Raw genomic sequence first — 15,157 nt, forward strand, 5'->3', positions numbered from 1 at the left:
ACTTTCATGGGAGACTACTGAAGAAATAACACCTACATTTTGCAACAAAGTTGTTGAGTCATTGTACTCAAATAGAATAACTTTATAGGAAAAAACAATCTGGATCGCTTCCCCTTCCATCTATTCAAACTTGAGTGTTAGTTGAGAGCAGTTGTTTTATTCTTGTCTTCAGGATAATATTACATTAATGTTTCATATGGTTTAAGTAAAAAGTAGTAAATATTTTTATTATCGCATTGTTCACTATTTCAAGTGTATCAAACTGTACTAAATTCATATTCACCAAGGGGTACTTGCTTTGGTTTCCGAATTCCACACAGACGGGAATCTGTTGGAAAATTACAAAGTAATTATTATGAATGACTTACAGTCATATTTTTAGCTCAGTATTTCAGTTTGACCTAGAATTTGTTAAGAAAGGTGGTTTAACTTGTTTCGAGAACAGTAATAGCAGTAGTTTAAGGAGTACTGATAAATTACTTTACCTCTTGTTGTTAGTGATGTCTGTACCCCTATGTCTGTGAAAAAGAATTATTGAAAAATTTGTTTAAGGCTCATTTTTATACTGTCAAAATTGTCTAAGAGGACTTAAATGTGTTCTATAGATAATATGATAACCAATTGTTATTAACAGATAGACATAAAAGACATCCACTATAAAAATGGGTTCTGTTAACTGCAATTATTTACCATGTGTAGGTAGTGGGATTATTGTTTCTGCAGTACATTTTTTGGCAGGTGAGTTGTATTGTGAAGGAAGTGGCAAAGCCGAAAGGGAAAGTCCTGCCTGCCACATTTTTTATGAGTTTTGAATGCTCCCCACTTTTGTTACCTTTGTTGGAACGATTTGATTTGATTACCCAGTCAGGAAGAGTGGTATAATAGGAAACTGATCTGCAAATGAGGCAGGTGAAGTGTAACAATCAAGTCATGGATAAAAAGAATTAGATGTTGCAAGTTATTTAAGATACATGCAGGATATTCTGTAGTTACTTTAAATATGAGAAAGTTAAACTTTTATTCAACAGCGATTTAGGTGCAAAAAAAATGTTTCTTGTTCAAAAGAGGTCAAAGAATCCCTAAATTGCTTGAGAGGTCAAATTCTGCTTCATGACGAAAACCAGAGATGCTAGAATGGACAGGAAACACATCAGCCTCATTCATAAAGTCTCAATGGGCAAATATAATGCTTGCTCAGTGTAAAGGAATAATTGTCTATAGCATACTCTACCCGTGTAAATTTTCTAACCTATGAGTATTATCAAGCACTCTTTTCATGTTGAGCTGGGATTGATCACGCACTTTGCACTCCATGACAAAAATGTCGTCTGATGTGCTTTTGTTAAATAGCCGATTCTGTGTTTTAAAACAAGATTAGCTAGTTTCAGTTGTTTTTTAAGAAAGGATAACAGATGTCTTGAATATTGAGATGTACTTAGCATCAAAAAATGCCTTTGTAGAATTTTATCAAGCATAAGTCTTATTAAGGAGTGGAGCCTCTTTATACATTGCTTAATTTTAATTAATTTCCGCATTGACATGCTAACTTTTCCTTGGGAGATAGTAGAGACACTTGGTGTTTTATCATTTCTCAGCAAATTAGAGACTCCCATAAGGCTGGTTGTAGAGTATTCAAATTACCCAAGAATTGTGACAGGTGGCATTTCAAATGAACTTGTATCCACTGTTCTTGTGCGTTTGGTGCCAAAACAGCACTCCCACGCTAATCCTGCAAGCTATGAACACTACTGGAGTAAACCATGTGAAAAGCATGTGAAGATCATGTGAAAGACATGTGAAAATTTCACTTGCTTTTTCACATGGGCATGTGTGAAAAACAGTGTGAAATCACCATGTGAAAACCAAGTGAAATGGGATGGTCCTTTTCACATCATGGATGATGTGAAAAAACTATGTGAAATAGGAAATTCACATCATGCATTGTATAGACTAGGCTTAATGATATGATGTGAAAAACTATGTGAAACCTGTGAAAAAACTATGTGAAATAAGAAAATTCACATCATGCATTGTAAGACTAGGCTTAATGATATGATGTGAAAAACTATGTGAAACCTGTTTTGATTGATGTGTAAACATGTGAAATTTCAGTTTCACATTCTTTTTCACTTTATCTTGATCATCTCAGATCCGGTATACGTACCTGGCCGGACATATCATATATATATGCATGCAGATCATGCGCATGCCCATGATCTATATGCAGCCTATAGCTTCATGTACCTGGCCTGATCATGATCGATCATGTGATTAAATTAAATCTGACATGATCATTACTTTATATAGCGATCTACTACATGTATATATATATAGCTCGGTCGTCAATTTTTCATTAACTTTAATTAATTTCAAGATGATTTGTCCCAATTAAAATGCAAGTGGCATATATATACACATATATATACGTCAATGTCAAATCATTGTTGCAAGTCCGGCACCAGGTCCGATCCTAGCCTCTAATGAAACCAAAATGTAGCAATTTCATTAAGCAAATTGAACACAGGCAATTTAACCCTGAAGAAAGAACAATTTATTTTTAGTTAACGGTCACCAGGACAGGCTAATCAAATTACAATGTTTAATTATTAAAATATAAAGTTATATATACAAAATCTAGAATAAAATGTATGTTTTGTATTTTGTATAAACCAAACTATCTATATTATTATAGAAACCCATCCATCACAGTTAATAAAGACATAATTGAAATAAGGTAATGATGATAATGAATCATAAATATAATATAAGTAATTATTTAAAAATAATCAGTCCACTGGCCAGCAGTGATAATAATAAATTCTTATAAGCGACACTAGCACTAGTACTTTTAATTTAGTTCAAGATCAAAATATGATCCTGTAAAGAATAATATTTTAATAATTAAAATGTTCAATTAATAAATCAATTTAATTATCATTATAAATTTCTATAAAACAAATTATATTATTTCTGATAATATAATATCGTTTATTAGTATATCAAGCCAGTGGACAGTGTGTTATGCGCTGCATGATTGGCTACTCAAACTCGGGATAGCATGTGCTATTCACCTCCCAGTGCACAAATGTATTTGCAAAAGACTTTTTTGCAGTATTCTGAGAGATAACAAATCAATTATTTTGGGGATTCTATCTCACTGGTTTGGTATATACTAAAACACCACCACTAGCCACCTCCACTGCGGGGAATAATTGTTAACTGGTATGTATATTATAAATTATATGTAATCAAAATCTAAACTGACTTTTGCCATTCGGCGCCTCTTTTCTGGTAATGGCGCAGGGGCATGGACAGCCTCACCAACAGGTACATACACATACCCCTTATATTTGCAATAGTTTGTTGGCTCTGTTTGTTTGTCAGTTGGTGTCACCTGCAGGTCTTGGCTTTCCTTGCTGATTGCCGTTTTCTCCGGTTCCTTGGGCTTAATTTGTGTTGCCTTTTTCTCCGGTTCCTTGGGCTTACTTTGTCTTGCCGTTTTCTCTGGTTCCTTGGGCTTACGTTGTGTTGCCGTTTTCTCCGGTTCCTTGGGCTTACTTTGCTTTGATTTGGCCACATGTTTCAGCAACTGGTTTTCGGGCCAGTAAAATTTTTGACCAACCTAATTATAAAGAAATTAAATACGCAAAAATGTTAGTGATAAATGGCTATTAATTCCTGGCGTTCATCCTGGCTTGTTTTTACTTGTACTTACCTGGATTTCACAGAGATATTTCTCCGTGTTTGGTCCCGTCAGCTCGACTTTATCGTCACTTTTCAGAAAGTTGGACTGCATGACCAGTTTTTTAAAGTCACCTTGAATTAATTCAAAAAGCAGATTACATTAGTTAACTACTACTTTTCCTTTTTTCCTCTTACACCCCACCCACCCATCTACATGCATGCACATAGTTTTTTAAACAACAATATTGTACCTGTAGCTTCCCGGTAACTACTTACAGAAAGGTCCAATAAATTCTGTAGTGACTTACTAATACAGTTGAAGGAAACAGTCGAACCCCTATTAAGCGGCCACCCTTGGCTTTGATAGCTGGCCTAATAATTAGAGAAGTTCCACTGCAGATACAAAGTATCAGTCTAGATATATACCTTTTTAGTAAACACTTCCAGCGTTTTCATGTTAATCTCTCGCATGAGAGGAGGGTTCTCCCAAATGCCACATTTCCTGGCAGACTCCCTCAACACAAACTGAAAATAATTGAGAAAACAACAATTGTTAAATAGGCCGGCCCCGTCCACACTTATGTGTTTTTGTTTGGCTCCATTTTCAAATGTCTCCACAACTCTTGGCAGCGTGCGTTGTTGTGTGGACAATAGACAAAAACTATTGAAAAGTATGCGCTTTGTTTCAAACTAAGTATATATATTTTAAACGCATCGGTGTGGACGCGCGGGGCCTAATCAGTCGGATGGCCATTAATGATCGTTAGAGTCTCACATATAATTTAAGTCTTACATGCATGTAAGCTTATTTACCGGTATAGTCAGTTTCTCTTATTTTCGCATAAGATTCGTATACGTATGCTGTCTATCGAGAGTTGCCCTCAAAACAAACTTTAAGTCGAAAATTCTAAAAATATGCACTACTTTCTAAAAACAACACATGGAATAAATGGGAGTTTGCAAAATTGCAGATCAGAATCATCAGATCGACGTTCGCCCGCCGCGTACGCATCCTTTTTTGCAAAGAGTTTTATATTGGTACGGCTTCCTTGAAAACACTAGCTAACATTCATAAATAATTCAGAGTTTACGTAAAATTAAAAGGTCATTTGACAAAAGGGTCTACAACATTATAAATTCTTCCATGATTTTACCTTTCAGCAAGTTATGTAATTTCCATTTTCCCGCGCGCGCGTTAGCTAGATTCGATCGATCGGCTTTCTGTAGCTTTGCTACGCACGCGTACGGAAACCAAAATTTTCGATCTGAAATGTAAGCTTATTAAGACGCCATGAGTAGTTAACTTTCTCCAATAGCTGGCTCATCTTGGGCTTAGCGCGCAGGAAGAAATGTACGACCGTTAATAATTTGCAATTTACCGCGCGCACGTTTATAGCTAGATTCGATCGTATAGCTTTCTACTCGATCGATCGGGTTCTGCAGCTGATCTCTCGAATAAGAGAAGGTTTTTTCCCATAGGCCACATTTCTTTGCAGATTCCCTCAACACAAACTGTAAACAATCGTACACAAATTAAAGAATGAACTTGGTATATACCGGGATATTAAATTTATCATTTTAGAAAGTATCCGAAGTGTTAAAGTTTGATTTCTTTTTTACTGTGAATCGAAGCCTAGCTGCTAACACAATCTTACACTGTCAATTAAACATAGTACCCCAGCCGGCCGAATTGTTATTTCTCCAAACCTTGTTCCCTGTACTGCAGGCTCTATTTACTTCTAGATCTGGAAAGCTGATCGCGTTCTACAATATACTAGTAGGCACGTGTTCTTAACTCAATATTCGCCGGCGCTTTTTAAACTTGAATCCAACGAACGTGCAGCGGACATTTTAGCGTATAAATAATGATACAAACATAATTCCAAGTTAGGAAAGCAAAGGAAAGGCCATTAATTACGCCGTCGATTCTCCCCATGTATTTTAGAGCGTGTTTACCCCTACAATTAATATTGCCCGAAGAGTTGAGGAATGATCATTAGTTTGCGCCTGTGGGATATCGTACGTTGGAAATTTATATCTATCGCATAAAGTTAAGGCAACTGCCAGCCGATCGAGATTAAGATATTGTGTTGAGCGAAGAAAAGCGTCATTCGGCTTCATACATGTAGTGATCTGTATCACCCAAATCTTCAATTTGAAATCTCACACTTTTAAGTCAACAATTTTCTCGATTGATCCGCGCTCGAGCTGAGATTATAAAGTTTATTTGTAAAGAATACGTACGTGTAATATGTACGAGTAAAAGAAAACGAGAAAGATAAATCTATTTCAAGATCTTTCAAGATTCGGTTGTCGCAAGTTCTAATAAATGGCTAAATATATAATTAAGATTGGACTTACCCGAAATGTTTGTTGGGCTTTCGATCCTTTGCCCTTTGCCCCTCGTTTTGCCAGAAGATCTTCTGCGCTATAAGCGGTGGTGCCGGTGGAAACGATGTCGACTGCCCCAGTGTTCTGTGCAGACTCTTCGTCAGAAGTGGGTGAACTAGATGTAGATCGATAGCTCGTGCTTGATGAGTTCAACGCATCCGTTTGCTCATTGGAGGTAATCGCTGCCTGTAGCTGTGTCGTTTGCAAAACGCTGGACAAAGCATTTGGGTTTGTTTTCAACAAAGCGAGAAATTCGCAAATTACTTTTTGCTCGTGATTTGCCATTTCAAAATTGAAGAAGCTACGAGAACAATTCTTTTAGATCGAAGTATCGAGATCAGTTATAGGAACCGCGTGCACGAACACTACACTTTTGGCGCCGTTCGTTTTGAAGCTCTGATTGTATTACATATATGGTAAAGGTGGGGTTATTTATTTACTAATGATCACCGACTCAATTCACCCCAGGGAGCCCTAGCGCTTTATAGCTAAATATTGCGCTTTATCGGTATAAAAAAAAAAAAACTTATGTACTTTGTAATAAAAATTAAAAACGAAATACGTTTCTGGGGTGATTGAGTCACAGATTGTACGAGAGCAACTTCCATTCACAGTTTAAATTCCCTTGTCGGTTAGGACTCACGCACGGTGAGCGCTCGGGCTCCCTGTGTACTACGCACCGTATATGGTAAACGAAAGGTCAATATTTAACTAGTGACATTCGAGATCTGTTATGCAACGCACGGACGAGAACGACGAGTGAGGAAGATGCCATACTCGGAGCAGCACATGAGCGATAAAAAACGTACAGCAAGTAAAGACCATGTTTGTCCTTGCAAAAATTGCAAATCCGAATGCACCCAATCAATTAAGATCGTGAAGAGGCATCTAGAAGTGTTTGGCCGATATTCAGGTGATCATGATAATCAGTTATCTGAAAGCGGGAGCGAGGATGAATTGTTGGCCAAGTCGAACGATTACAGACATGATGACAATGATCATGATGATCAGTTATCTGAAAGCGGGAGCGGGGATGAATTGTTGGCTGAGACGAACGATTACAGACATGATGGCAATGATTCATTTGCGGAACTATCATATTCAAGTGAGGAAAACTGCGGCAGAAATTTCAAACGACGTCGGATAGATTCAACGAGTATTAGTGAGCAAAGTGATGGCGAAATAATTCAAAACGAAATCGACATTACGAGTTCATCTAGTGACAATGAAGTCTCGATAGAACATGATTTAGCCGCGTTAAGCGACGATAGTGGGAGTAATGAATCCTTACCTTCTTATAGTAGCTCTGACCACAAAGACTGTGACCTTGAAATGGAACACGACATTTATGACAGCGAAAATGCCAAGATTCCTCTTTTTGAAAATAGTGATATCACTGTTCTTCAAGCATAAGCGAGTTATTTTATGTGGTTTACTGAACACCCATCCACAAGCAAAAGTGCCTTATCTGATCTTTTGCGATTGAAGAAGCGTTTGTTACCACAGCCAAATAACCTTCCTGGGTCGTACGATGCAGCGTACAACTTTGTCAAGCCATTTCTGCTTCCAACAGTATCTTACCATGTTTGTCCGAACGACTGTGTCATCTTTCGCAAGACTAGTAGATACGACTATTCAAAGCTGCAAAAGTGTCCCGTTTGCGGATCTAATCGATATTGGGGCAACAAGATTAATGCTAGAAGAAGATTTCTTTATTTTCCTCTTGGACCTCGTTGGAGAAGAATGTTTGGAAACGCAAGTATTTCTGAAGTCATTCAGAGCCATGCTGATAATCGTGATGCGTGTGAAGACTCTTCCATTATGCGTGACATTCATGATTCCCCTTCATGGAAACAAGCTTTCTCGGAGGAAGGATTCTGCAATGGCGATCTCCGAGGAATGCTGTTACAACTTTCCACTGATGGTGTCAATCCGTTTAGGAGCAATAAGGTCAATTACTCAATGTGGCCAATTATGCTTACTGCCCTTAACCTACCTAGGAACGTACGCAATCTGTTTGAGAATATCATGCTTGCTGGTATAGTTCCAGCTCAAACAGAAGGCCAAGAGCCAAAACACCTTGATCCATACCTTGAAATAGTTGTAGATGAAGTTCTGGAACTGTCTGGTGCCACTTTTTTTGATGCCTTCAGAAATGCGTCATTTACATTCAAAGTTGCCCTGATGAGTTATGTTCTTGACTATCCTGGTCTGGGAAAGGTTTTTACAGCAGCAGGCCAGACTGCCTTACAAGGTTGCATGTGGTGTGAGATTAGAGGTAAGGCAATTCAAACTGAACAATATAATACTAAAAAGTGAACCATGTTGCCATCATTACTCATTATCTTATCAATGCTTAACTTTTCAAATACCTCCACAAAATGATAATTGGATGATACCATTGCAAACTTGTGTACTGGTCAAATCGAGGCTTCGAAATCCCTCCCCCCCACCAGACAACCCCTTGGGCATTTGAATTTTTAGTAAATTAGTGTTCAAATCCCCCTCTCCCTGAGCCAAAAAGCCATTCAAATGCCCCAATTAAGGCGATCAAATGCCCCCAAATAGTTGGATCTGTCAGAGGGTCAAAAATCGGCATTTTCCAGAAGCTACTGTTATGGAAACATACAGAGTGAGTCCAAAAGAACTGCTTTCTCAGTGTATATATGTATAACTTTGAATTATATAACATACATGTGAGAGTGCTTACTGTATGTCGTTCATAAAGGACCCCTCCCTTGACTGAGTGTCCCTTTCCATAACACTACCTTCTAAAAATAAAAACATCTTTTAGGGTTTTTTCATGTTTGTAATTAGCACAGGCAAGTTCAAGCTGCAAATAAATACACACATATAATGTTTTTATTAATTAAAATTCATAAAAGGAAAGGGATGGAAGAAGCAATTAATGGTTCAGTCCAAAAACAGGCAATTAAAATTTAATGATGGTTTCAATTCATTTAACTGGAACAGCTTTTTAAGTCTTTCCACCTCCATGGGGCCTGATCTGTAAATCCAACTGAAATTCCAAAATGTTGGTTGCAGTTGCATACAATATTCTTAACCAGCAATTAGTTTTATATTGTAATAGTTTTTTTTGGTTAATAGGCACCAAATGTGTATAATTTCATGTTATCATGTTATCAGATCATGTTATTTATTTTTATCAGCTATTTGATTGGGTACAGTTCATGAAACTTTCAGGGCGCCTTTTGCCTTTGGATGTGGATACTGAAAATAACAACAAGGAAACCCCTTCCAATCAGTATCAACTAACTAAACAAGAAACAGAGGACCTGGTGGGCTGTGGTGCCTTTTCTTTGGCTACTGACAGGGAGCAAGATGTTAAGCGAACATTTTCCATGGAGAAACAACTGCATGGAAAGACATCAGTGTTAAAATCCTTCACACTGGATTCTGGAGCTGTTGTCTCTTCGGTAGTGAATATCAGTTGTGCAGATCAAGACAAGGCACAAATTGGAAGGATAATTCATTTCCTCACGATGCATGATCAGCTTTCTGGCAAAGAAACTGAATTTGTCACCATAAAACTTTACACATCATGCAAACAAGACCTTGACAGCCTTCTGTACTATGTTGACACAACATTATTTGAAATGAAGACTGTTGCATTTAATTGCCTTTCTTTCCCACTTGTAACAGCTGTGGATGATGAGAATGAATCGCTTTTATGGATTTTGAACATTTAAACAAATAGCCTGGCCATGGAATTATGCCATATGTTTTACACAGGCCTTTGCCTTATAATTATGTTGTATCTTGTTGACAAATCATTATTTTATTCACATTATTCAAACCCATGTCATTTTAACAAGTCACCCTTACCTTGGGGAATGGGTAGGTGACCCCCTAGACAGTGCAGGTTGACCAACAGTTAATTTAAAATAATTCAGGTTTACATGTACATCTCGCACCATACTCTGGCATGGTACATGGAAAGTCAGATAATCCAGAGAACTTCCACACTTCAATAAGAGATTTTCAGTAAAATCAGGTTATACGTAGTTTTCTATAATGTAGTGTTTCAGTTTCATGCATATGCAGTTTCTAACATATGACTGCATTGGCTTGACAGATCTGGAGGTGAGCAGTGAAAAATGGCTAAGTAGTGAACATTCAGTATCAAATAAAGCATTTAAATATATTTATAAGCATAACTATTGAAAAGGTTCTATGATAGCTCAAAAAGTTTAGTTAACTTCTTTTTACACATATCATCAGTAAGTGCAAGTATATATATATATATTTTTAAAATTTTCACCCAACTTTGAATTCACATAGTTTTTCACAGGGTGTTTCTATTTCACATACATGTGAAACTCAATGTGAGATGGATAAAGGTTTTCACATGACTTTTCACATAGTCCATACCTGTGAAACAGCATGTAAAATTGACATAAGGTATTCACATGTTTTTTCACATGGTCTAAAATTTCACATATTTTTTTTCACAGCATTTTTCACAGGGTAAAAAATTTCACATGTATTTCACATGATTTTCACATATTTTTCACATTGTTCACACTAGTAGTGGAAGGCTAGAATATATTTTTCAATTTGTGTTTCTTTGTTTTCCACTTGTTTGTTTCTTGGCCTTTTGTTTTGAACGTGAAACAAATCAAAATTAATGTCTATTCGTAGTTGCGTTCAGTTTTCTGCCTTAAAAAATTTGGGATGTTTGTTTCATTGCTTTTTTGAGAAAGGGAAGAAATAGGCAGGAAGAAACACTATGATTAAATTGAGGTAAATTCAGAGCATGAGAATTTGTTACCATGCGAATTAAGGACAACATCAAAATAAGTGCTTCAAACAGTCGAGGGTGACATAGACATCTTATGATTTATGTTATTCTGAAGATGAAAGTAGATTCTGTGCAGATAACCAGTGTCTATAAAACAGGGGTCACAATGTGTGAAACATTGTGGCTTGGGATACAGAAAAGGGTGTGTTGTGAGAATTAACATGTTTTCTTCTAAAGCATGCAAATTAATTTAGAGAAAATATATGAGCATTTTCCTGTAACAAACGAAGCGAGTATGTTATAGACATTCAGGTGTGTGGTTAAGTGCGAGTCCATACTCATTACTTGGTTCCACTGTACCTGTGCAGCCCTCCAAGTTAAAGTTTTTGCTCAGCCACCATTTCACAACCAGCCCCTTTGGCTTAGGAAGAATTTTTTTACAAATCAAGTCGCCAGCTCCAAACTTTTAGGCACCATGCCTACTAAAATTGCCACAGCTTGCAGGGGTTGCTGTGTAAAGTCAACACCTATTACCAGCTCTTTTGATTTGTGTCTGTCACTTTATTTTCCATGCAGTGTCTTATTCATGAACAGTTACTGTTTGTGTCAATTATTGCTACAGTTATTATGTACTTTTAATTCTATCTTCTGAATTTTATGAGGATATTACCTTTCACTAAAATGAGCATTCCATTGTGAAGTCTGCGAAATTTGAGGGTTCTTAGTCTTTGTACTGTTGTTTGTATTTCTTCTGAAATAATAATAAACACATGGGAGAAAATAAAATATAGTGGTTATGTTCTAGCAGTGCTGATCTTTGTTATTTATAAAAGAGTCTGATTGAGATCAATGATGCTTGTCCCTTTTTGGCATGAAGATGAAGGAACATTAAGGCTTTCTCTTATAGTTTCACTATGAGCACCAAATGGAGTATTTTGAAGAAATTAGTTTGGTTAGTTTAGATAATAAATATTATTGTACTAATCTTATCTTTTATCACTTTTCACATCTTTGTGACAAACAAAAAGTAGTGAAAGTCATGAGATCTTCATATAACCTTGTAACCTTTATGCAAATATCGTTGCAAATTCTGTGGTGATGCATTATAATATGTATACCTTGATTCATTGTGTTTGTGCAACTGTTTCTGCAAGTGTAAAAAATAAATAATTAAGAGAATATAGATAGCAGTGTTTACTTTTGTTTATTGAGATGTGAAACAGTTTTTCTTATCTGTATTAATACAAGTTGCACTGTGTTGATAAAGAAGTTAAACAGGGCTGTGCTCTAGCAGAGCTCGATCACCCCTGGGGCTTAACTTTTGGTCTGAGGTGGTGACAAAATCTGACTGTTTTGATACAGGTTGAGACCACTGGGCTTCCTTCCATTTTCTTTAGAGCACAGCCTTGCTTAAACATGAATTTTTCGCCAATTTCTTACTTTTTTGTAAATGTTCTAGAAAGGTGCTTTATTTAACAGTCTGTAATTAGATGAAAATGTGAAAATGGCTAAATTAAAGTTGAAGGGCTAATTGTTAAAAGGTGTACATACATTGCTTGTTAAACATGTACGAAAAAAGTTACCTTTAAAGGGAAGGGTGCTGGATGTAGACCTTGAGATAAGGTGGGGGGGCAGTCATTCAGACTCTTAGATAAGGCGGGGTGGGTGGTCTCCCAAAAACTTTTGTGCAGCCCTTTTGGCCTCACTTTGGTCTAAAAATAAGGGGGGGCCCTCCTGTGGATCCACAAATGCTTCATATATTTTCATGGAGCATAATACTGGCAGGGCTAAAGTGCAGGTCACAGGTCACAGGTCACACAAAAAAAAAACAATAGGACAATGGACAAAACTGTTCTGGACTGACGTTTTAATATACAAAAAGAAAGTAAGCCAAGGAACCTTGATGATATTTTTGTCCTTTAAACAATATTAAATTCCACGCATGGAATAATATTTTCATGCTGATCATACGGCATATCCAAACTACGTAACAAAATCACAAAGGTGTGCAAAATCATGTGATTTGTACAAGAAACAAATTACATGTTTTTCACTGAAAACGAGGTGTTGTCGTGTTATTAGAATGTCATCTCCAAATAAACCGTGCAGCCAACATAACTTGGAGTGAGTCATTGAAATGCAGTACTGTAATCCTTTGATACATCAGCGGTTTACAGAGTCAAAGATTCAAGTTGTAAAGGCGGAATGCTCCCAACTAAGGCCCACGAGGCAAATCCAACAGAGGTTTTTCAAGCTGTTGTGCAACAGAACATGAGAAAATGGCAAGCTCTTGGGAGAAGGGCCGATAAATATGGTCCAGCAACTATTAGAGAGGCCAAAATAGCCGTGTCTGAAGTTCTCAGCCGACTACACTTTAACACAGCAGTATTTTGTGACTGGTACGAAGCGCGAGCAACAGGCCACCATCTTCAAAAGAGATGGAAGACTGATCTAGTGGCGAGAAGAGTTAAGGACGAGGAAAGTCTGAAGAAAGTTGCCGTATTTCAGTGGTCAAATAAGTTTTAGACTGTCTTTAAGTTTTTCTTCCATTTTCCCGTCGAATGCTTTTCAAAACATCCACAAACATGTCATGATATTCTTAACGCAACAACCCTTCGTTTTGAGATTCGTTTTTTTCTAAAAAATCACGTGATTTTGCGTACCTTTGTGATTTCGTTACCAACTTTGGTTACGCTGTAACGCAAGTCCTCCTTGCGTGATCAACATGAATATATTTTCTCATGTTTGGTATTTGGTAAAGTTCAGAACAGAAAAAATATAATTGAGGCTCCTTGGCTTGTTTTATTTTTACTTCGGCAGAGTGCGAAGTAAAGGATTCTCGACGCTCAGGAATGTATCAAAGTTACCATTTTTTGACAACATTGGGCATGCAGTCTGTAGGTTTTCGGTTTTATTGGGCTATTTGACTAACTGAAAGCCGAATTAGTTCGAGATATCTCGTGATCACTTCGATTTCTTTTATTTATTTTTTAACGTTTTAGAGGAAGAAAGAATTATTATTTTGGCTTCCCCGGGATTTGAACCGACTCACCTGTGTGATCTGTCAGGTCAGAGGAGACTCTAAGTTGAGGGACTAGCCGGTTGCGCTACTGCGACCCAAGGTAGTTCAGGATATGAAGTATAGTTACGAAATTATGCACTAGTTTCGGGACAAGATTGGGCATGCAAGTTTGCGACTTCTCGGCTTGTTTCGGCTATTTCACGAAATGAAACCAGACTACCTTGTGATATCCTGAGATCACTTCGAGTTTAGTCTTTAATTTACTCGAGGAATAATTGAGGATATTATGTGGCCGCGCAGAGACATGAAATTTCTCTTCGAGTGTTGAAAAACGTTTTACGAGTGAGCCCTCCTTTTGAACTGCTTTATGATGAATTTAAAGTTACAAAATGCTGCACAAAGACATTTTGTCTTTGTTGAGTGTTATGTAGTAAAATTGCTTTCATGTGTTGCATGACTTTCGCGAACGTTCTCTACTTTTTTGGATTATTTATGAATAATTAATTAGGGCATGTTTACATTTCAGCATGAGTCAGAAGATTTGCATCAGTTACTGAAATCATAAAATATGTTGAAAGCTACTACTATTCGCCCGTTTAGTATTTTTTAGAACCTTATGTCAAACGGTATACAAGTTCAAAGCGAGGCCTTTTGACGAACTAAGTTTTTTCCCTCGAGCTGGAATGCTGTGTTTAGTCAAGTGTGACGAAGGTCGATTTTCAAGTTCTGTGTTTACAAGTTTGTGGAAGCCGTAAGATATCTGAAGTTCAAGTGAGAGTTTGTTATTATTGGTAGAGGCTGTTTTGTCCAGTGTCATTGTTTTTGTGTGTGGCCTGTGATCTGACCTGTGGCCTGTGGTCTGACCCGTGGCATGTGACCTGTAACCTGACCTGTGACCTGTAACCTGCACTTTAGCCCCACCGGCATAATACACATCTCATCAGCTTACTCCAGGGGAAGGCCCCTGGATAAACCAGGAAAATATGTTGGGAATACAAAGGGATCAATTGCATTGTGTCCCTATGGGGTGGGGAAGATCCAGAACAATATTTCAACTTCAAAGGAAAGGGGTGGGATTGTGGATTCCAGATACTTTATAATTAATTCATTATTTGTCAGTAAAACGTGGATTCTTTGTTGTAATCATTAGTGGGATTCCAGATTCTTTGAGGTGTATTCCAGTTTCCATACTTCGAAACCTGGATTCGCTTACATGGGGCAAAATACTTTATCTACTTCTACGGGCCTGCCAGTAAAGGTTCTTGTTGTTGTTCACCCACATCTAAGTTACCCTAGGA

The 15,157-nt window shown here is 37.3% G+C and overlaps 1 protein-coding gene and 1 long non-coding RNA gene across 2 annotated transcripts; both read right to left on the reverse strand.

The window, feature by feature from the left end:
• Positions 1–283: 283 nt before the first annotated feature.
• LOC140930933 (uncharacterized) lies at positions 284–11,754 on the reverse strand. Its single transcript, XR_012164908.1, has 3 exons — positions 11,508–11,754; positions 486–518; positions 284–328 (listed from the first exon to the last, which is right to left on the reverse strand). It is a non-coding gene; the product is annotated as an uncharacterized lncRNA (long non-coding RNA).
• On the reverse strand, positions 3,042–3,811 carry LOC140929472 (uncharacterized). The gene is made up of 2 exons (XM_073379260.1): positions 3,716–3,811; positions 3,042–3,622 (listed from the first exon to the last, which is right to left on the reverse strand). The coding sequence occupies exons 1-2, from the start codon at positions 3,794–3,796 to the stop codon at positions 3,239–3,241; spliced, it is 465 nt and encodes a 154-aa protein (XP_073235361.1). The 5' UTR covers positions 3,797–3,811; the 3' UTR covers positions 3,042–3,238.
• Positions 11,755–15,157: the final 3,403 nt, after the last annotated feature.

Source organism: Porites lutea, chromosome 3 (assembly GCF_958299795.1).
Source record: "Porites lutea chromosome 3, jaPorLute2.1, whole genome shotgun sequence".
In the NCBI taxonomy this organism is placed as follows: Eukaryota; Metazoa; Cnidaria; class Anthozoa; order Scleractinia; family Poritidae; genus Porites; species Porites lutea.

What these genes read in the sequence shown, in the direction of transcription:
- LOC140929472 (XM_073379260.1), bottom strand. Translation starts at nt 3,796, where the DNA reads ATGCAGTCCAACTTTCTGAAAAGTGACGATAAAGTCGAGCTGACGGGA. An exon ending in AATATCTCTGTGAAATCCAG is followed by an intron (nt 3,623 to 3,715) that starts GTAAGTACAAGT and finishes CTTTATAATTAG; the next exon opens with GTTGGTCAAAAATTTTACTG.